Below are 22,710 nucleotides of genomic sequence, written 5' to 3'. Positions count from 1 at the left end.
GTCTTACCTCGCAAGAATAAATTATTGTATTATATTTATGTTCGTTATAGTTAATACAATGCTGGCTACTTTTAATCACTGAGCCTTAATATTACGAGTTGGTATGTTTACATTGGTCGTGGATTTATTTTTAATGAGGTAAAACCTTGTAGAACTGAATGCATTTTATTTTGTAGAAGGAAGTACAGTCTCTCCCTCTGACTTAACCGATTCTACATTGACGCTTGTTGGCTAAATGCTAACAACAATGAGACAAAGCTGCAGTATAAACTGAGCTATACTACTAATTCAAAAGATATACGAGGTAAAGTAAAGCTTGCACCTAAGAAATATCAAATAGGCAGTTAAAAGCGGGGTTTCTTATAAATCGTATTGCTTTTACGTCGTAGGAAAGGCGTTACTTGCTGTATTGTAGTAAAGCATTGTCCAAGCTAGCTGCTAGTTAGCACACTCGCCTGCGTGTCAGTAAACTTTGACCCTGTGAGGAACGTTGTTGCAGGATTCGGGTTCTTGTTTACGTTTAAACAATATTTCGATTTTAAAGGGTTTTAAAGGCATAATTAAGTGTGTGGCCGATATTCTGAATACAATAATAAGATAATTACGTTTTGTCTCGTTGAGTTTCTACAATAATGAATCAGAATCAGAATCAGAAAAACCTTTATTAGTCCCGCGAGGGGAAATTCGGTTTAACAGCAGCAAGAGAAATAAAAACACCCAGAAATAAAAACGAGAAAGAAAATCTAAATGGAATAAAAGATAAATCTGCGCTATATAATATATACACAATCATATTTACATAAATAATAATGGTCATTTAAAGAAACATTATTTCGTGATCCAATTGTTTTGTTTGAATATCACGTTCTGTCTTTATGAAATTAATTATTTTAAATGTATTCATATTTGTAATAATAACCATCAGTCTAATTAAGAAGTATTCTTGCTTCATGTGAACTGAATATCATTTGTGTTTCAGATTCTTCAACTTTGGATGCAGCGAACTTTGGCTTTATTTGCTCAAAAGACTTTTGGTTCACGTCTGAAGCTTCTCAGACGGCCCCTCGGGTGTCTGCAGTGCTGCAACACTCGCCTTTTCCCCAAAGTTCAGTTTGATCCCTCATCCAACGTCTCATTACAAAACACCTGCAGCATCCTACGACGTGAGTCGCCTTTAATCCCTCTGCATCACAGATTCTCACAGCAGCCAGAGATGGCGGAGCAGAGGTTCATCGTGGAGTACGCCAAGAGAGGAACAGCAGGATGCAAGAAGTGCAAGGACAAGATCCAGAAAGGCATAGTGCGGATCGGGAAGGTGGTGCCGAACCCCTTCAGCGAGTCCGCCGGAGATATGAAAGAGTGGTACCACGTCAAGTGTATATTTGAGAAGCTGGAGAAAGCGAGAGCTACGACCAAGAAGATCGAGGACATCACAGACCTGGAGGGTTGGGAGGAGCTACAGGACGAAGACAAGGAGCTTATCAACAAACATGTGTCAGGTAGACGTCGCATGAGTGTAAAGTATTACATTAAATATTGTCTTAACGCACCATGTTTATTCCAGCTCTTATGGCGAAAGTGAACGCAAGTCCGAAGAAAAAGGTTCAGGCCAAGATGAATACATCTGGTCAGGTCATGGGACCTCCTGCTGACCCGAACGCCAACGCTCCACGCAAGTTCTCCGGCTTCTCTGGTGAGATTATTGTAAAATGACAAGATTTTGTTATACTTTTCTGATTAGTGTATTGGCAGCGCCCTGGCGATACAATAGGTACAATACAATATTTTGCTTTACTGTAGGAGCAAGTATACTGTATATTTGTACTATTATAAAAATACTTGACTCTTGAGTAAGTCATAACTTCAATTTGTTTCGAAACTAAAATATGTCTAAACATCACCTTTAAAAACTGCTGCCAATATCTCACGCGATTTGATTGTTCATTTAGATAAGTAGGATGTCTTGACTGCTGCCATCTAGTGTCCGGAAGTTTAATTGCAACACAAAAATGAACAAATGGTTTAAATATTTGCATGTATATTGTAAATTTAAAAAATCTAATACAATTTTACACACATTCAATTGAAATATAAACCATTTAAGAATTGTAAAAAATGGACACTGTCCTTTTTAATATCGATACAGTATCGTGACAAAAGAGATATTCAAGTTTATTGAAACTTCCATACACTCTTATTCCTAATACTGATACACATGACTCATTTCTGTATTTAGCTGTCAAGCCTGGTACCTCCAGCAGCCCAGGTCCGTCTTCGTCACCTGCCAAACCGAGTCAAGGGAGTCCCCTCTCCACACAGCTGTGTGACCCCCAACACAAAGACTGCCTCTTGAGAGAGTTCCGGAAACTGTGCGCCATGGTGGCGGAGCACAACAGCTACAACGTCAAGACGCAGATCATCGAAAAGTTCCTGAGAAAAGGCTCTGGCGGAGGTTCGTCTGCGATTTTATTCTCGTGTTAATTTAGAAAGAAAAATCCTGATCCAGATATACATTTCTCAGACAAGTTCCACGGAGATATGTTCCTGACCGTGAAGCTCCTGCTGCCCGGCGTCGTCAAAAGTGTCTACAACCTCAACGACAAGCAGATTGTGAAACTCTTCAGTCGTATTTTCAGGTGCAACCAGGACGACATGGTGCGAGACCTGGAGCAGGTGGGTGGTCTCATTGCACGCTTGAGAGAGCAACTTGTTATCTAGGAAAGTCCACTTTAGGAGTGAATCACTGAAGTGAGACAGCAGATAAAACCGATTCATCAGGACTATCTGTCTGGAGGGCACTTTCCTGATCAACAAGTTAATTTATGTGGTTTGTTCTGCAGGGCGACGTGTCCGAAACTGTCCGGATGTTCTTTGACGACAGTAAATCTTTCCCGCCGTCCGCCAAGAGCCTTCTGACCATACAGGAAGTGGACGCATCTCTGACCCGCCTCGCGCAGCTGACCAAAGAGGACGAGCAGCAGGAGGAGCTGGAGCAGATCGCCAAGAAGTAAGGACGCACTTGACTTGTAGATCATGTGACCAGATTTTTTATTTCATTCATGTTGACGCTCACAGTAACAGATTTTTAAAAGCAAAAATGGAAATTTGACTCTTGCACAGATCTACTTGGACCCTGATAAAATAATCATTTCACCTCTTTATCAACAGATGCACCAGCAACGACCTCAAATGCGTCATCCGCCTGATCAAACATGACTTGAAGATGAACTCCGGAGCCAAACACGTGTAAAACATATTTTCTCCTCCGAAATGAAATTAGAATAAATGCATCACCTCTGACTTCTGTATTACCGTCTCAGTCTAGATGCTGTAGATCCAAACGCCTACGATGCCTTCAAGGCTTCTCGGAATCTTGGAGACGTGATCGAGCGCGTGTTGAGGAACCAACAGGAGTCGTCCAATGGGTCAGGGCCGCGAAAACTTCTGACCATCGAGGCGTCACTCATGACCCCCGTGCAGCCGATGCTGGTGAGTGTTAACACAGAGGAGAAGAAGCAGGAACTGGTGGTTGAAATACATTGTGATGAGGAACGGGTGCTTTGTTTGTTTTCTAGGCGGAGGCATGCAAGTCCATCGAGTTCGCCATGAAGAAATGTCCCAACGGCATGTACTCTGAGATCAAGTACGACGGAGAACGAGTTCAGGTCCACAAGAACGGAGACAATTTCAGCTACTTCAGCCGCAGCCTCAAGCCAGTGCTGCCTCACAAGGTACATCCAACCTGTCAACAGACCCTCCCGTCGCCATGGCAACTGTCTAGCAATTCATCTTGCTTCTATTCTCAAACCCTTTCATTACATTACAGTATGTAACCAACAGATGACACCAAAGTTAAATCGAAGTTTAAAAAATAAATAAATAAATAAATGAAATAGAAAAAGTCCCATTATGAGTAGTATTAAGTAATTAGTATTAAAAGTAAGAGAAAACGTTGATTAAGTATGTATTTATTTTTAAAAAGTCAAACTAAATAATTTGTATATCAGAAGGTTGACTTATTTTCCATTGAAAAAAAAATTAATTATTAAAAAAATCTTCCATACATTTTTTAAATAATTGATTTTTATTTAATTAAAAATAATAAATTTAATTTAATAATTTAAATAATTAAAACATATGGTTATATGGTCCATTTTTTTTTTACACTACTATAAAACATTTAAAATGTAAAGGCTACAAACACAATAAATTAAATTTATATTTTCTTACACGATTTGGATTAGATTGATTCCATCTGTTAAAATATATATAAAAAAAACATTTCAATGTTAAAATGATTAAATTAAAAAAGATATATTAAATGCTTTAACCCACGTGTTATCCCTTGTGTTGCCTCTGGGTAAAGGTAAACACAAGGTCACCTTAACCCTGAGATAACACAAGGGTTACACTTTTTTTTTAAATTAATGCAAATAAAAATAAAATAAAATAAACCATTCAACTATTGGCACTGATATGCTTCCATAAAGTAACATGTCCGATTGATAAATGTGTCCAGGTGGCCCACTTCAAGGAATTCATCCCTCAGGCCTTTCCTGGAGGACACAGCATGATCCTGGACGCTGAAGTTCTCCTGATAGACACAAACACCAGCAAACCGCTACCATTCGGGACTCTAGGCGTCCACAAGGTGAGAGCTACACAACCACTGGCGTGTGATTACAACTATTATAACTGTAATCTTGACGTCTCCACTCTCCCTGACAGAAAGCCGCCTTTCAAGACGCCAACGTTTGTTTATTCGTCTTCGACTGCATCTACTTCAATGGAGTGAGCCTGATGGAAAGGTGACGTCTCCGGAATATTGTCCTTGTCACATTGTATGGAAGAATCCCTGCCATCAGAATATTGCATTTTTTTTTAATGTTGAAACTTTAATTTCTTTTTTGATTGAAATGTTGTTTTTAATAGTGCTGGATATTTTGAATAATTTAAAATGAAATTAATTAATTTCTGAAGGAATCAGTTTCTAACCTCAACATTGAATTTAAAAGTTTACAAATGAGAAATATTGAATTCAGGAGTAGAATAAATTTTAGGAGTTGCATTTAACCAGAATCTATTACATTTATTATTTTAAAAAATCAATCCATTACCATGGTAACACAATCTGATGTTTGTGTTCAGGCCTTTGAGCGAACGCAGGAAGTTCCTCCACGACAACATGGTGGAGGTGACCAACAGGATTTTGTTTTCCGAGATGAAACATGTGACGGTGAGTCTCCTGAGAAGACCCTCACAACAGCAACACACACTTTAACTTCCATGTTTGTGCGTGACAGAGGGGACGGGATCTGGCCGACATGATCACGCGGGTCATCAGAGAAGGACTGGAGGGTTTGGTGCTGAAGGATGTGAAGGTGAGACTAGAGTGGTGGCATCTCTGGGAACGTCTTTGCTAACCGGTCCCTTTTTTTTCAGGGTCCATACGAGCCCGGGAAGAGACACTGGCTGAAGGTAAAGAAGGACTATCTGAATGAAGGAGCGATGGCCGACACCGCCGACCTGGTGGTGCTGGGAGCGTTCTACGGGAAAGGATCCAACGGTTTGTTGAGGCTTCTTTCTGACCCATTTGTCGAGACTTAACATTGCCCTTCCTCTCCAATAGGCGGCACCATGTCCAGTTTCCTGATGGGATGCTATGATCCCAATTCAAAGAAGTGGTGCACCGTGACCAAGTGTTCCGGCGGGTATGACGATGCCATGCTGGCCCGGCTGCAGAAGGAATTGGACGTCATCAAGATCAGTAAGGTCAGTGAGGAGACTTGAGGTCGAAGTATAGTGATCCTTGAGCTGGACCTGACTCTGGTGTGTCCCTGCAGGACCCCAGTAAACTCCCCGGCTGGATAAAAGTCATCAAGAACTACTATCCAGACTTCATTATCCGGAACCCTGAGGTGAGAACGTCTTCTTGAATTTCCATGACGTTGTGTAGACCAGGCTTCTTCTGATGCAGACTCTTGTCCAGTTGCCATCAAGTCATTAATGAGTTAGTCGATAGAATGAAGGTAGATTCAGGTTCATGTTAATATTGTGACAAACATGATTTTGTTTAAGAAAAGATAAGGAATAGTTATTATCCATGTAAGGAGTTTCAAACTCACGCGAGTGTCCAACATTTTTTACAGTGAAAGTCGCGGCGGAACATAACATAAGTTTACCTAACAGGAAGCAAGAGTCTGATTTCATTGTTAATTCTTTTAAGTTCAATTAATCTTATTATCCATTTCCATATCAGTTTACTCTTATTGTAGACATCACTCATCTCTGTCCCTTGTCTTAACAATGACATATTTATAAGTCAACGTGAACAATAATCTACTTGGATTTTGACAGCGGGCAACAGAAAATGTCTTGGCAGGCCAGATTTGGTCCCCAGGCCAAAGTCGCAATTAAACGTATACTTACCGTTACAGACAGTTTCACTGTTTAAAGGGTTTTGGCCCCTTGTGTGTCTGAGTGACATCCCTGAACTAATCACAATGAAAGCCTTCCAATCAACACGCACCGATTTGATCATCGACCGAAACAGTCTTACAAATAAAGTCGATCATTCCTTGCTGGGTCAGAACAGACGTTGTCATCTGCTGCATGAATATATACTAAATATTTGTTAATTCAGCATAACAAGGACGCTTGTGTACGATGAGAAGCGAGCCCGAGGTTACACCGGGTAAATAGCCAAATTCAAAACTGACGGATTAATAAACACAATAAAACATGTTTCATAATCTAACTTGGAGTATCGCCAGTGTGTCCAGACGGTTTAATCTTCAGAGTGCGGAAACACTTGGACGCTAGAACACTGTTAATGAGCGCTGACTCGGCTCTTCTGGTTTTTAATTTCCCTCACTCAGGAGGCGCCAGTGTGGGAAATCACAGGCGCAGAGTTCTCCAAGTCAGAGATGCACACGGCTGACGGGATCTCCATCCGATTCCCACGCATGACCAGAGTGCGTGACGACAAGGACTGGAAGACTGCCACCAACCTGACGCAACTCAAAGTACGACGGAATTCTGTTTCCCTAATCTTTTCACAACATGAACAGAATATTTTATTTTTCCATTTTACTAAATTTTAACAGTAGGAAAACAATTTTATTTAAAAAAAATCATTTTTTACGTCATGCTTAGGAACTCTTCCGGCTGTCGAAAGAAAACTGCGACTTCAAAGTGACGGCGGGACCTTCGGCGACCAACGACGACAAGAGCTCGTCCGGAGACAGCCGAGGAAACTCTCCCCCCAGCACGCCAAAGGGGGGCGCCACGCCAAAGAAGAGCAGTGAGTCGCCCAATTGACTGAAGTCAACAAGCGTCCCCTCAGCCGCTCGTTCCTCTCTTCCGTCAGCAGGTGTCGGCAGCGCGTCAAAACCCAAAGTCGCTGTGAAGACGGAGCCTCGTTCCCCTGCGATTGGCGCTCCGAGTGCCAAAAAGGTGACGATTCTTCCACTTCCTGTTTGACTTTCTTCTCACCGAGCCTCAATTGTAAAAGTTTGTATGCGTTTCAGGCAAAGAAGAGCGAGAATGTGCACAGCAACGGTACCAAACCTAGAGTTCCCACTGCTCAGCTTCTAAAGAACGACAACAAGGTGACGACTCCTCGTCCTTTCATCTCTCCGACTCTCAAGTCTCTCTGGCTCTGCTCATCTTCAACTGTTCAAACTATCTTGTCTACAGAGAGTTTTGTGTCTTTTGATCATCTGAAGAATGAGCAGCTTGTGAAGATCTTTAATGTTAAACTCACAGAGGGTTCTTTGTGTTGCGGCACAGACGCTGCTGGACATCTTCAGCGGGGTCAAGCTGGTCCTCCCCGAGTCCGTCCAGGACTTCCAAAAGCTCCGCCGCTACTTCCTGGCGTACGACGGTGACCTGGTGGCCGACTTCGACGTTGGCTTAGCCACCCACACGCTGGGAGAACCAGTCCAGGACGGACGGGCACAGAAAGTGTCGGAGAACTGGATCTGGGAGTGTATCAAGAAGCGCCGCGTGGTGCCGCCCTGCTGACCAACATCAGAACGCTTTTTTTTAACAAACGTCCTCTCAGGTTTTTATCCTCAACACAAGACTGGTTCTGACCATAAGCAGAGCCAAGACTCTCAAGCGTGGCTAAGTGATGTAAGACGGGAAATACTTTCTGGAACACAAATCTTGGTCTAATAAAGGAAGTGCTGGAGAAAAAACCTAGTGTTTTAGTCTTAAATCTGAATGAAAATCTAACCTGTGGCGGGACAAGTCAAGACTGCGTCTGGTCAAGTTTCCTCTTCCCTGTCGATGCGTCGGGTGCTGGAGTCCAATGCTGAAGGTCCAAGTCTACTCTAGTCCCACAAGGCTGATTGAGAACAGAACAGAAGTCCAACGTTAATTCTGAAACCCTTTAATATATTTGAACTTAAACTCATAATTTCATATGAGGAGGTTTCCCTCTTAGCAACCTCCTCAGCACAGTGACATGAACAGCTCCCGTGCTTTGCCGCCCAGCAAACCAATCACAACTCTCGATCCCTTTAGACATATAATTTAAATACAGTATTGTATAGACCAATCAGCTGTCACATACGTACTTAATAGAGCAGCGTGTACAATGGCATCATGGGAGTTCACTGTTGTTTTTAGAACCATTATTAAGGTAGGTGTGGTAATTAATGCCTTCCACTAAGTTCTGTAGTTAGATGATACATTCATCAATGGTTTATGTCAATGAGTTTTATTGACCCTGAGTGTAGCTACCTACAAAATATCTAAATATGCAGTAACGTCAAAAAAACATTCATGTAACGCATGAGATAGTTGGGCCTGATTGTAGCGCTCAGAATTTGAGTTTGTGCTTCAGTTGACACATGTCTCACCTGTCGGGATGACTTGATCAGAGTGCCAGTTCTCCAACTAGAAGATGATGATGATGATGAAGACGAAAAAGCTGCGGCCCCCGTCACAGCGAGCCTCTCCAGCAGGATCCTGGTTCTGGGCATGTGACTCCATGACACGCCGAGGCCCGGCTGAAGCTCGCCGGTGCCGCTGTTCCGGGTCACGTGATTGGTCACCTGCAGGATAAGGTTTTTACTTTGAAAATGGGTCATTGAACAAATGTTATCAACGTGACACTCACCAAAGCAGCCATGTTGAAATCTTTAGCCATCGTCTTCAGAGCTCCGCCCACTTGCATCATCAACGACATCGCTGCAGTTCAAACGTCAATCAACAGAGTTGTTGTTTCATAGCCTTTAATATTCTTTGTTTCTCATTTATTCTTTGAATTTCTACTTTTTAAAAATAAAAGCTATGAAAAGAATACATTCAAAAATAATTTTAAAAAAATGTATGTATTTATGCTGTTTCTTAAAAAAAAAAGTAAACCAACATGTTTAATAATTAATGTAGTTTAAAGACTTAACTTAATTTTAAACTGTAGAGTAAGTACATTTACAACCATTTCAAAAACACAATAAATAAATGATCAAATATAAATGTATTAAATAATAGGATGTGACAAGACTTTATACTATAAATTCTACAAAGTTAAAATAAAAAAAGGAGTGAAAAAAAAAGGAACCGTATTTTCCGCACTATAAGGCGCACTTAAAAGCCTTTAATTTTTCTAAAAAAAACGAGTGCCCCTTATAATCCCGAGCGTAGGATAAGGGAATAAGTCGGGCTATCTTGGTTATCCTGGATCAACTTATCTACGATCCTGTTGCACAAAGGGGGATTGAAGAAAGTGGGATATATTTTGACATCAGTTACCCTGGAGATTTATTCTGTGGAGCTAGCCTGCCCAAGACCAGGCCAAGATCCAGGATCTCATCCTTTATCTCAGTCCGAAGTCACCACAAATCAATCAATATTTTTTACACAGCACACTTCAAATTCTAAAAGCAAGGATCATACCCCTAGCCCATTAAGACATGAAACAAAAACTCTTTTTCCCCCTATAGCTTTAAAGTGATTTTAGAAGTTTGAGACAAATATGAATATGGTTTGAACCGGCATTACACTAAGCAATGTTTCCTGTTTTTTTTAAGGTTCTTCACAAACTTCTAAAAGGATGTCTTGTTGCACTTTTTTGCCATAGTGCATCAGTGAATCTGTGATTGATCACCTGGCTTGATGAATCCGTGTCTGCTCATCCTGGCTTGGCCTTTGTGCAACCAATTAAGCCTGGAGGCTCTTGTTTTGGATTCATCAAACCCAGCTTACTTACTTATCCTGGATGTCTCAATCCTACTTTTGTGCAATAGGCCTCTGGTGGGTGACTTGTTTACAAACACTTTCATGACTCCCGACTGAGCCAACATGCCCGGGAAAGGGATTATGTCATTGCGTCATCACAGGGTGGGATTCACGATGCACATCTCATCATGGCGGACGGCTATGGAGTGACATTACTGCCACCGGTTTGAGCGAGTGTGTCTTGGTTGTTGTACACTCAAAATCACACTGCTGCGCGCTCAACCAACCAGTCATACACACGCTCAACTTCACTGCTGCTCGCTCAACATTTGTCTGCTCACACCACCAGTCTCGCTGCTGCTTGAAGCCTTTTAAACATCATTTGAACATCGTTACCATGGGAGTGAACGGAGCCGTCAGAAAGCTTAATAAAGTTTGACTTTATATGACTGTTTTGTTGACATTCCCTTTAGCACAGCTTTATCTAGTGGATGCATAACGCAACCCCAGTCAAACGTTTGACTGTATCTTTTATTCTATGCGCCTTATAATCCGGTGCGCCCTATATATGAAAACATTTCTAAAATAGGCAACTCATTGAAGGTGTGCCTTATAATCCGGTGCGCCTAATAGTGCGGAAAATACGGTATTAAATACAGGTTTGTTTTTAAGTAGAACTGTTGATACAACACGTTTATTTATAACAAGCTCACAGAGATGTGAACAAACAACAGGCGGTGAACTAACCTTCGCCATGTTTGGCACCGAGCAGCGGCGAGATTACAGCCGACACAGAGTCCACGATCACGGCCCTGACGGAGCCGCCGCCCACGCACACCTGGCGCACAAACCGTTAGCAAACACACACTGGTTGTGTGTTTAAGTAAGAACTGACCTCACTGAATCCGACGCGGCGCAGCTGGAACAGTCGGTCGAGAAGTGAGACAATGTCGAAGGCGCGGAAGATGTGGATCCTCTGAAGTGCCTCCATCTGTCATCAACAACAACTAGTGAGCGTTCCTTCCTTCCCCATTTGAACACAAGATCATGTTTTGCTCACCTGCTCCTCCCCACTGCTGCTCCCAGCCCGCAACATCTGAAGGAGACGAGCAGCCGACAAGCCTCCTGTGGTGTCGATGAAGACCACACGCTGCTTCAGATGGAGCGAGATGTGAACGCAGAATCCAAAACAAACCTGGAGGAACAAACAAACAAACATGAATCAACTTAATTTGACCTGCTTGTCATAGTGAATAGTTCTGACCTCAGAAAAAAAGTTTTTCATGTAGTGGAAAAAAATACAAATTACACAAATATACACATGCATAAAGAAAACTTATCCTTAAACAAATGACACTCAAGTAATTACGATTAAAAGAAAATAATAAATATTATAAAAATACATATGGTCATGAAAAAATAAAATGGATCATCATGGAAATGTAGATATAAAGAAAACATAAAAAACATATATTAAATGTAAGTAAATAAAACCCGTCAATTAGGAATGATTGAATATGGGAAATCATTATTGATATTTTTAATGAAAAATACATTAAAATAAGTTACTAAAAAACAGTAGTTTAAGATATTTTTTAAATTTACAAATTCCTTTTTTTTTTTAGCAATTGACTTTTGTAAATAGCTGTGATACTGACATGATTTTTTTTAAAGCAAAGAAACCCTGAAAACTATCCTCAAGTGTGTGTGTTAGTTGGAAAAAACAGTTCTTAAGAGATTTAAAAAGTATTGGCCTAATTGTGTATTGAATTAGTATTTATATCTATCTATCTATCTGTCTAGCTATCACCTTTGAAAATATTATGGAATAAAAGTGATTGCTTTGAGGTATTTTCCTCACCTGAGACTTGCCGCTTCCTGGACCTCCACAGACCTCCGTCAGCTCCCCAGTGTACAAACCAGAGCCCAGAAGTTCATCCAGTCTAAGAGAGGAAGGCAAGACAGTTAAGAATAAGACGATGATGTAGATGATGATGATTCTTGCTGTCAGGTTCTCCTCCACAGAAGCTCATTCTACATCTGTTTTAATTTGGCAGAGTATTTTTAACGTCTCCGGGCTCCAGTTAATCATCCCACCGCGGCCAGAAGAAGAACGACAGGATGAAAGATGGAGCAGATTTGTGTGAAGACGTCAGGTTTTTTTAAATTTTTTTTAGCTCGACTCCCGGAGGGATCTTAAAATCATCCTCGGATCGAGTCGAGCTTTATTACCTCACTGAAATATCTGGAGTTGCTCTCAGACCGGTGAAATAAAACAACTTTGAACAGAGTGGAACTTTAAAAGGTCAAATCTGGAGTCTGTAGTTTCAGACTTTTTTAGCCGAAAAAACTCTTGGTTCACAGCTACCGAGTCATCCGAAGACAAATAAAATATTGAAATCATCTTCCCCTGCTTGAATCCCTTTGCTTCAGTTGGTCATTACACTTTTTAATCAGGATGTATAAATACAAGTTATAAAAATCATATTAGAGGTGTGGAACGGAGGTTTCTTTCATGATGAACTGCAGTTCACCTCCTCTGCAGCAGGAGGCAGTGTTGACCCGCTCGTACATCTCGCCCCCCCTGGAGCTCCTGCACACTTTTGAGATACGTTGACGATGCAGAAGAGGAGACAGACTGGAAGGTGCTGAACTGATATTATGAGTTTCCATGCGAGGAGACGGAGGATGAGACTTTCTTTTAAGACAATGCTGAGGTCAAAAGTTGTCTCCTTGCTCACGGAAGTCTTTCTCAAAACAACTGACACACTTTTGTGAATCTTTGACTTCAGACAATTAAATTATTTTGGTCTGGTGAACTCACAACACTGTTCTTGGCCCAGTGACCCAAAATCAAGATGATGGCAAGCGCATACATTTTTTATGTTTTATGTAAAGAACCATTTTTAATTATGTCCAAGATTTAAGTAATAAATATATAAAATGCATGCAAAAAATATTGATTTATACATTTTTGTTAGCAATTAATAACCCCCCAAAACCAACTCAACCCAACAGTTTAGTTTGTATTAGTTAGAAAAACGAATCAAAGTCAATTTTAAAATATTTTTTTAAATAGGAAAAGAAAAGCATACCACTGTATATGTTTTAAAATGTAAGTTAAAGTAAAAAAGAAAACTGTAAAAAGAGACTTTTTTGATGTTGCGTGTATGAATATTTATTAATAATGTATTATTTTGAGGGGGAAAAAAAAACACATTTTTTCAAATCTATTGAAGAAACATTTCTGTGTGTTCAAGAGGATCATGGGTGTTAAACCCACTAGTTTCAGAGACATTCATAGACCTCAACTGTCTTCTCTTAGCGGAGCAGTGGTTCTACACTGAGTCTGTCTTAAATGACCAATCTCATCGAAGAGAGTCCAGACAGAAACTCTGTATCCGTCTTCAGCCCAACTGAGAACCATGGTCTCAGAATTAGATGTCCATTCTAACGAACCGCTCCATTGATGGTTAACAGAACGACGATTTAGTTTCTGACGCAACCCGAAAACCTTCTGTCCATAATAAAATTGAACGTCATTCATGTAGAATTCGGCTCAAACATTTTTCGTGATCTGTCCGATCAAGAGTGGGCTCTGTGTCCACTCCGGCTCTGAAAACCACATATGTGGGCTGATTCAAAACAAATCTTCGTCGTCTTTAGCTCTCAATCTTCAAAATGAATATTTTAGCTTGATGGAGAAGAAACCTAAATACATATTTGATTACAGAGGAATCCAGCTTAACCTGCGGCAGAACCTTTAAATCCTCAGTGGACCCAGCAGAGCCTCCTGCTGAGTGTGTGTGTGTGTGTGTGTGTGTGTGTGAGTGTGAGTGTGAGTGTGAGTGTGAGTGTGAGTGTGAGTGTGAGTGTGTGTGTGTGTGTGTGTGTGTGTGTGTGTGTGATTCACCTCGGGTGTCCGGTGGAGAGGATCGCCGTGGAGCTCAGCAGCTCCTGGTACAGGTCGGCGGCCGACACCGGGAAGGCGGCGTGCTGGGCCAGCAGAACTCTGCGGATGGCAAACAAAGCCTGCGAGACAGAGAGAGAAAAAATATCACATGATCCATATTCACATACGGCCAGAGTTCTGGTCCAAACCGAAGCATCACAGACAAAATAAATCAGCTGCTGTGATAGGAAACTGAAAACAATCTGGTGTACTTGATGCTCCAAACATGGAATAAAAAAATCTTGTGATTTTGGGCAGAGGGACGAGGCTTCACTGAGCGAACAAAACCACAATCTGCCACCAGTTCTGTTATTTAATATTCAGAAATAATAGCTTAAGTTAGCGTCTGAATTTCTGAAAATGTTTCGAAAGTGTCCAAATGAAGCCAAAGTTGTCTGAAATCATATCAAATGAAAGGCAATCCCTCAGCAGGAGCCCTAGGTCCAATGAGGTTTAAGACCCCCCAAATAAAACTGGACTAGTTTAAAAATAACTTCAACAAATGGAACATCATGAAAAACTTATAAATGTTTAAATAAAAAACATACACTCCACCTTTTGGGGAACCTGACTCCAAGCAACTAATCATTTGCTATTATCGTAGTATCACCGTTGCCTCCTCCAAGGAGGTCAATGACTGTTGTAACTTGACTCTTCATTTGTGTAAGTTTTGTTTGATCACAAGGTCGTTGAAATAAATACAGTTATTAATTATATTTGTCATATATTAGAAATGTATCACAATAAAAATAAAATTGAAAAATATTTACTTTAAATGCCAAATAGAATTAGATACAATATGCCTTTAACACATGAATGAAACCATTGACAATGGATTAAAAAACATATTATTTAAGAGATTAATATTTTGGTGAAATTAATTAATTAATAAAACTAATGACTCACTATGATCTACAGTCTCTGGATGTGTATCGAACATTCTATTTACTTTAAACTGAAATAACGGACTGAAAATATGTGAATAAAAATATATAAAAACATGAATGACATATTACAGATTTAAAAATTTAAAAAAAAGGGAAATGCCTTCAATTTAAAATCAGGATTCCTCCCTCGTCTCCCTCACCATCTCTTGGGTGATGCAAAGTGAAATTTGGGGAAAGATTAAAGCAGATGCTGATGAAAATGACCGGGCGGCTCAAGGGGTCTTACTTTGCATTGAACTCTGATTTAATATCTCTAAATATGTCAACACACACGGACTCGTCTGCTCCTTATCACGCGTCAGCAGGGGCGCCGGCGCCGCGGATTATCTCGCCGACTTGGGTCGGACCGCTGTGCGACGCTGAGGCCCGGCCAGCCGAGAAACCTTATTTTTAGCCAACAGAACATTTAGGGCCGTTTAGAGGACTGTGGCTCTGATCCGTGTCCATGAAAAGCGTCGGGGCAGATGAGGCAAATCTGTCGGGTCTCAATTAAGAGTGTGGGAGAGAATGTCAAAACGGGAGAGAGGCCGAGAGGACGTCGGAGAAGTTAACATGCCGGTCCATCCTGCGTGGCCGCTGGGATTGGACCTGAACCTGGAGCGAGTGATGAGATTAAAAAAAAAAAGTAATTACCTGGACAGGCCGGCAGATGTTTGTGCCGCCACTGGGCATCCGTGAAGAGGGCGAGGGCGGGGGGAGGGTGATAAACAAAAAGAGGTTTCCAGGTGAAGACAAGAGTCACCGTCTTAACAAGTTCTTCGGTTTACACAAGACCTAGTCTACAGTGAACTTGAGTTCCATTTGAAAACTCCACATCCCACTTGAAGAAGTCCACACTTTGTCCTCTAAAGCTCCGTGAAGTTCTCAAGAGTTGCTCCTGCACATTCACAGTCGCCGTCAACTCCTCAAGAACTTTAATCTCCAGAGACAGTCACGGCTTCCTTCATGTCTAGATTGCACATAAAACCCTCTCGGTCCATAAGAGGCACTCTTCATGCCCACTTCCACACACTCAATTATTCACAGGTGGACTTTTATGGAGACGGCTCTTCTGGGTCTTTGATTATTTGCGTTTCTACGTCTCTTGGATGAGAAGGAAGTTTGGCAGCGAAAAGTTTATGATCTAAAAATGTGCTTCTCTGTCAAACTCAGGTTTGGACTCGTGTCTGAGAGAATCGGGTGAGTGGATCAGGGTGAGGATTATCACGAGCGCTCCGACGGAACATCACACTAATCTGCAGTGGAACTGATACATCAGACACATTCCAACAATTCCCTCGAAGTCTGCTGCTTAATTTTTTGGTTTTCTTGGTGGAAATATCAGATTCCAAGAGGTTCTTGTTACAGACTCCACACTTAAATATCGATTAACCCTTGTGTATCTCAGGGTCAAGCTGACCCGAAGGCCCCTAAACCAAATGTGTTTGTGGTATCCCTTGTAATGTTTGTGGGTGAAAGTAAACTCCTTCTAAGTAAAACCTCTGGGTCACCTTGACCCTGAGATAATACAAGGGTTAAGATGCTAAATCTATTTTTTAACTCACTGAAATCAGAACAGATAAAGCAGCACATTAGGCCTGTCGATGAGTTCAAGTTGGAAGTAAATATGTGGAAAAGAATGTATTTTTAAACATGCATTTCAAAATTAAACGTTGAGACGAGTTTTGAATCACCCTTCATATTGACACAAGAAAGTGTGTTGCCTTTAGGGACAGCTGCACCCCTGCTCAAGAGAAAAACGAATACAAACCAAAATGAACTATAATATAATATAATAAATAATAATAAAAAAACAAAACATCAACACTTCCATAATCCCTCTTTGGCTGCGTTGTTTCAAACCATTCTCTGGGAAACTGTGAAGAAATGCAATCTTAAAGAGAACTCTTTTATTCGTACTTTTGAGTTTGTCAACTTTTAAAACTTTACACTTTAAAATCCCCAACATGAACATGTATTTTTAGTTTGTCCTCATAATTATAGAGTCTACATTCCTACATAAAAGCTTCAGAAGTACTTCAAACCTAATCATTATATGAAATCATGATAACAAGCATACGTTCCAGCCCCTTGTGAGGATCTGTATAAGCGGAAGCCTTTATTCATATTTAATGTAATCCGACACATTTTTCATCAGCATTTGCTCATTCTGACAGTTTCCCCTCGAATTCTCATCTATCAATGTTGCACCTCTTATCTCAGGTCACACGTTTCAGGAGCCGAGTTACAGGACATTCAACGGCACTGTATCATGTACGGTTAACATTTCAATAAAGTGTGTCAATTACAATTATTTAATTGCTTTATTCACACTTCACATGCAAACGTTCACAGTGTTTGTTCATTTTTGTGTTGAAATTTAACTTTCAGCCGCCAAATGGCAGCATTCATAACATTCTTCACAAATAATGAAACGATGAATGACTAAGGACGAGAGGATACAGTTGACTCTGGCAGCGTTTAAAGCCGATGTTTCGACATATTAGGGTTTCAAAACACATGAAAGCAGACTTTGTCAAAAGTCATGGGGTATCCTCTCGTCCTCAGTCATTTAAATATTTTACTTTTAATTTTTGTATTTAGGCACACCTAATCCAAACCACAAACTAACTGATGAATGATTTTAAATATTGATACGGTGCCGTTGAATATCGCTATAGTGAAAGTATAAGAATACATTTAAGCGTATCAATATTTTTATACGCGCCAAGGAATCACAACACAACTTTGTGCTTTACAGCATCTTGACAAACTGTTTGACACTCTCAAATACTGGATCCCATAATTGCATCATTTCATCAAGTAATTCCTATCGTTACTGTATATACATACGTGTACAAATTCTAATATCATTCATTTGTAAATGATAAATTCAGATGTTTGAGTTTGGATTAAACAACTGCCCAGACTTTTCTCTCATCACACTTCACCACCAGAATTTTAAATCTCATTGGTATTCGTTTCGTTGGAAACAATTTCACGACAAGGGTTCGAAGCTCATGCACGCACACAGCAGCTAATTCTACTATTAATTCATTTCCAGATCCAATTTACTGTCCGCCTCCTGCGGTTTGGACATAATTGCCGAGAGGGAAAAAGACAACAGAAGCCGACAGAAGAGCGGGACGTGGACATGATCTCGGACCTTGAAGTGGACTCACGCCTTGTCGGCGCAGCGCCGGCCTCGTTAGCCGCGAAACCCACCTCGCCACCGACGTCCGTAACGAATCCGGTGGGAGACTCGCTTACCTCCATCTTTCCCTAATTGCGACTCAGGAAGAGAAGGAGAAGCAGCGAGTGGGTGAGAGCGAGACTCAAGATCAACAGGATTCGGGTCTCGGCCTCAAACTCCCACTCCGGCTCACTTCAGGAACAAGACGTGGGTGAGTTTTTGGTCATCCGCTTCTCCGAGGGAAAAAAAAAAAATACTGGTTTTAAATTCTAAAGAGATGTTCTATTGCGAGTCTCTTACGCAACAGCTCACTGATGTGTTTAGGTCTGAGTGGAGAGGCAGATGGAAAGAAACGTCAAGGAAATCAGTTCTAGAAGCATGAAAACAACAGCAGCAGAGGTTTGGAATTTACAGGAAATGGGACTGAGAGAAGTTGAAGATGAGGAGAGCGTGTGTTTACCAAGAAATACATGCCTCTGTGGACACACTCGCCCTCACTCACTCTTTTGTTTATCCCCAGACAACATTGTACACATTGATTTGATAAGAATAGAATCATAATGGATAGTCATTTTCTTTCCTTGTTGTAGACAATCCAACATTCAAAGAGAAAACCTTGATAATTGGCACATTATCAAGCAATTCAAATAACCAGATTGACAAAATAGGTGATTAAATATAATTGTTTCCTGTGATGGTAAAAAATGTCGTCAATTCCTTCACTTAAGGCTTCAATAACGTAAAAGAGCTAGAGTGTCTCCTGGCGTTATACTCCTTGTTGACGATGCAGACATCATGACACAGAAGGCCTTGTGGATTTGCTTTTGCATGGATCTTTTTCAATCCATTTGGTGTCAAAACTTCCTTTTTTCTATGCAAGTAAAGTAAGTAAATGAAGTAAAGGTTATTTCTAGACTAGGGTCACACAGCGCTTTAACAATCAAAAACAATATACAGCTAAAATACATGCTTTAAAAGGCCAAGACACATAAGACAAACACAGGAGTCCCAGAAATCAGGGAAAAGCCTGCACAAATAAGAATGCCTTAAGATGTTTCTTGAAGGAGTCAATAGACTCTATCAAACGCAGAGGGAGAAATGTATCCTGAAATAAACTGACAGCCATTGAAGGGTTTGAGGAAGACGGAAATGTGAGTTCTTCTACTAGAGCAGGTCAGAATTCTCGCTGCAGAGTTTTGTATCAACTGCAGGCGAAACAGCTCCTTCTTGTTTAGACACGAAAATAAACTATTACAATAGTCTAAAGGAGAAGACAAAAACACATGGATTAAAAGCTCCAGTTCGTGTTGTGACATTTTTCTAGGCTTAGAGATTTTTCTCAATTGAAGGAAACAGTTTCTGGTCAGTTTTCTGCAGTGTTGAACTAGAGACATGTATTTATCAAATACAATGTATATATATATATATATATATACACACACAATTTATAATACTATGTCTACTTTTCCATTCTTGCAGAGGGCCATCGTGCATTAAATAAACTGGAGCTCCCCCGCTTACCGTAAAAGGCAGCCATGCTGAAAAGTGTCTACAAGATCGACGAAACTACAGTTTTATCGGCTTTTTGATAACAAGATCTTCATTTATGGCTGCAGTCTTGAGGTTAAATAACCAGCATGTTGACAGCAGCGGAAGGTGCTGCTCAGCCCCGACAAAAACTTGTAAATTTGGAAAAAAAGAAAAGAGAAGAATTGACTTAAGTCAATCAGGAATTTGTTTGTATAAAATTAAGGTGTTTAAATGTTGGAAATGCTTTTGATTTTCACAGTATCGCTACAAGATCACAAGTCCTAGAAATGTATCGACTGGTAATCGGAATGTGTATGTTGGCTCCTCTTATTCTATCATTTTTCCAAGCCTGAAGGTGTTGAAATAATAGCCCCGATATAAACTTTATAATGTGATGGCAGTTGGTAAATAAGTTAGTTCTTTGTCATACGTTGAGCTGGACCCAACCCATAATCATTAGTTATATATATAACGCTTCCTTCTCTTCCTCAATCCTTCATCTATTGGCCTCCCTCCATCTCTCAGGTGTGCGCTCTCTCCATGACTCGCTCCCATGTTGCCATTCTGATAATAAATTCCTAAAAAGTGTTAATATCATCCATTTAAATTTAAACTTTGGCAGCTGCAGGTGACACTATTGGCATATTGAATATCACCGTTGCCATGACGGCTTAAAACCTGTGAAGTACATTCAAGAGGCTCCATCTGCTTCTCTACCTGGATGACTTCCACGGTGATGATATCCCACCTCCAGAAGCCAAACTGTCATAGCGAGCGTCGTGTTGGACGCGTTCAATAACAATCGCTACCCTTCACAGTGCCAGACAAAACCGTTAAAAGGAAACAATTGATGCTACAATTAAAAGAAATCCCCCAGTTGTAAAGACTTATCCTAAATCATTCAAGTCAAAACAGAAAATCCTAGTTTAAAAATAAACTGTGGTTAACTTTTAAATACCTTATATGAGACCGAACATTTCTGAGCAAGTCGTTCGATGTCAGCCGAGACCAAGTCCTCCACTGTGGAAACAAGAAATCATGTTTGTTAAAGTCTGAGCAGGTTTTTTGAATTAATAAATGATGAAGCACAACAAAACAGACTTTCACTGGCACACAGATGGATCCTCAAACGGCTGCTTTCAAGGATGCTGCACCAAATCTTCAGAAAAAAAAAACCCATACTGGCCGCATTGAAGGGTGTCAATGTGAAACAGAATCCATGTTTGTTTGTTTTATTCAGGCGCCGCACATGCACTGAAGATTTCAATCTTTATTCCTGATCTAACATTTTTAATATCTACGAGGCGTAAATGTTTTATGACTGCACACTTCATTTTGCACAGTTATTCCCTGCTGTTGACTCTTTTTATGATCTTGTTAATATGAAAACAAAGACGATTTAATAGAGGCCACTGTGTTTGCAAGGAGGTGTGCAGCACTTGTTAATTTGTTTTTCTATTCGTATCCAATAGCTACAGATATATTTCCACTTACCTTGAAACCACAAACCACAAAATCATTATTGCATTTAAATGACCTTGACAGCAGCATTTCTTCAGATTCATAACATTAACCATCTTTCACATACAATGAATGCATGGAAACTAAAAATAATCTTAATCCAAAATAAGGACATCTGGAAACGTCCTGTCGTTAAAATCAATAAAAACCAAAGAAACGTACCTGTTTTGATCTGAGCTGATCGCAGGTGTTTGACCAGAGTTTCGTCCAGTCCTGGACACATCCCTTCCCTGAGAACCACCATCTGGCAACTTGTTTTGAAACTTTTATATTCATTTAAATGGAATATAAACTTCACAGGAAGAGTGCTACAGCAGCCTGCTAGTTGTTGTAGCTTAGCAGCTACATTTCCATCGCATTCAAAAGTGTTTGAACCGAATTGTAAATTAAATTAAACATCTTTCAGGAAAAATACGAGGAGAATAAAAAGCCTCGGTAGTAGCAAAAAGACTGAATAATACGCAGCAACAGGAGTCAATAACGCAACAAGTCAAAACAACTTCTTCAACCTTCCCGCCCGCCGTAGATGGCGAGCCCGCACAGCATGATGGGACTTGTAGTCTTGGCTGCGGAACTAGCTTTAAACTTTAATGTATTTTCAAGTCATAATAAATCATCAATCTTTATCAGTCAATGTATACTCATAAAACATAACACGCAGGAATGAAAGTGATATGTGACAAAATCATCATTATAAAAAATACAATTTAAATTATAAAAATAAATAAAAGATAAAATGTATATTATAGTACAATTAGATTACTGCTTTGTTAAAGACGTTTGGATTTTCACTGGTGGTGTCATTCAGATTAATTTAAAAAAAAAATCGTATTTCCAAGGAGGGATGGGAAGGAGAGCTGGAGAGCAGGGTAGTGGATGAATTGAGTGAATAGTGTTTACTGAGATATGAAGGATTGAGGTCAAGTAGGAGTTTGACGCTGTAGACCCTTCAACTCAAACTGGTTGTTCAACAGAACAGCTTTAAAATGCTTCTTATAATTTTTTTCTATCAGATATTCACACTGAGGTTTTTTGATTGTACCTTTTTTTTTAACCTGTTTAAAAATCAGTTGTGGTTCATAACAACGACCAGACCAAGACGCAGTTTAAAGGCAATAGAAAAACAAGAACAGACTCATGGTTGAAAATAAAATCATAAAAGGGCAACTTAAGTGTTGATTTAAGTGTTTCTTAAATAGATCTTGGGCCTCTATTGTACTATCAGTATGTGTCTGTTTGTACAAAAATATTTTTTAATTCAAATATTTACATTAGAAAATGTGCTTAAACCCCACCCACTGAAAACACTTTGTTTTTCTGGAGATTAAATCTAATTTACCACAACCATGCCCACTCTGCTGTGATTGGTCAAACATTGTGGTTTGTCGCTGCACGTCATC

At 40.2% G+C, this 22,710-nt stretch overlaps 2 protein-coding genes across 3 annotated transcripts; one reads left to right on the top strand and one right to left on the bottom strand.

Moving 5' to 3' along the window:
- The first annotated feature begins 56 nt into the window (after window positions 1-56).
- Window positions 57-8,201, top strand: lig3 (ligase III, DNA, ATP-dependent). Of its 2 annotated transcripts, none has more exons than XM_087807024.1 (21): window positions 57-304; window positions 980-1,499; window positions 1,565-1,693; window positions 2,237-2,452; window positions 2,522-2,673; window positions 2,841-3,007; window positions 3,169-3,246; window positions 3,321-3,489; window positions 3,576-3,731; window positions 4,520-4,651; window positions 4,729-4,808; window positions 5,149-5,236; window positions 5,304-5,381; window positions 5,443-5,566; window positions 5,630-5,772; window positions 5,844-5,918; window positions 6,879-7,025; window positions 7,156-7,303; window positions 7,370-7,455; window positions 7,530-7,610; window positions 7,792-8,201. In XM_087807024.1, exons 2-21 carry the CDS (start codon window positions 995-997, stop codon window positions 8,023-8,025), a joined length of 2,988 nt encoding a protein of 995 aa, XP_087663150.1. In that variant the 5' UTR covers window positions 57-304; window positions 980-994; the 3' UTR covers window positions 8,026-8,201. The 2 variants fall into 2 exon arrangements, with proteins under 2 accessions (XP_087663150.1, XP_087663149.1); XM_087807023.1 differs by having other exon boundaries at window positions 58-304; window positions 7,346-7,455.
- rad51d (RAD51 paralog D) lies at window positions 7,912-21,814 on the bottom strand. Its single transcript, XM_087807025.1, has 11 exons — window positions 21,473-21,814; window positions 20,748-20,809; window positions 14,102-14,220; window positions 12,050-12,131; window positions 11,249-11,383; window positions 11,084-11,179; window positions 10,936-11,026; window positions 9,128-9,198; window positions 8,868-9,062; window positions 8,240-8,350; window positions 7,912-8,021 (listed from the first exon to the last, which is right to left on the bottom strand). The coding sequence occupies exons 1-10, from the start codon at window positions 21,552-21,554 to the stop codon at window positions 8,255-8,257; spliced, it is 1,029 nt and encodes a 342-aa protein (XP_087663151.1). The 5' UTR covers window positions 21,555-21,814; the 3' UTR covers window positions 7,912-8,021; window positions 8,240-8,254.
- Window positions 21,815-22,710: the final 896 nt, after the last annotated feature.

This window comes from Callionymus lyra, chromosome 14 (assembly GCF_982586985.1).
Source record: "Callionymus lyra chromosome 14, fCalLyr1.hap1.1, whole genome shotgun sequence".
Lineage (NCBI taxonomy): Eukaryota > Metazoa > Chordata > Actinopteri > Syngnathiformes > Callionymidae > Callionymus > Callionymus lyra.
Note: the sequence above shows the minus strand (reverse complement) of the source record. Positions and strands in the feature narration are given on the sequence as shown.

Coding starts and splice junctions, on each gene's coding strand:
- lig3 (XM_087807023.1), top strand. CDS start 995: ATGCAGCGAACTTTGGCTTTATTTGCTCAAAAGACTTTTGGTTCACGT. Junction 3,247..3,320: donor AACTCCGGAGCCAAACACGT/GTAAAACATATT, acceptor TTACCGTCTCAG/TCTAGATGCTGTAGATCCAA. Junction 3,490..3,575: donor CCCCCGTGCAGCCGATGCTG/GTGAGTGTTAAC, acceptor TTTGTTTTCTAG/GCGGAGGCATGCAAGTCCAT.
- rad51d (XM_087807025.1), bottom strand. CDS start 21,554: ATGGTGGTTCTCAGGGAAGGGATGTGTCCAGGACTGGACGAAACTCTG. Junction 12,132..14,101: donor CTCTCCACCGGACACCCGAG/GTGAATCACACA, acceptor TTCCTCTCTTAG/ACTGGATGAACTTCTGGGCT. Junction 9,063..9,127: donor ATTTCAACATGGCTGCTTTG/GTGAGTGTCACG, acceptor CTTATCCTGCAG/GTGACCAATCACGTGACCCG.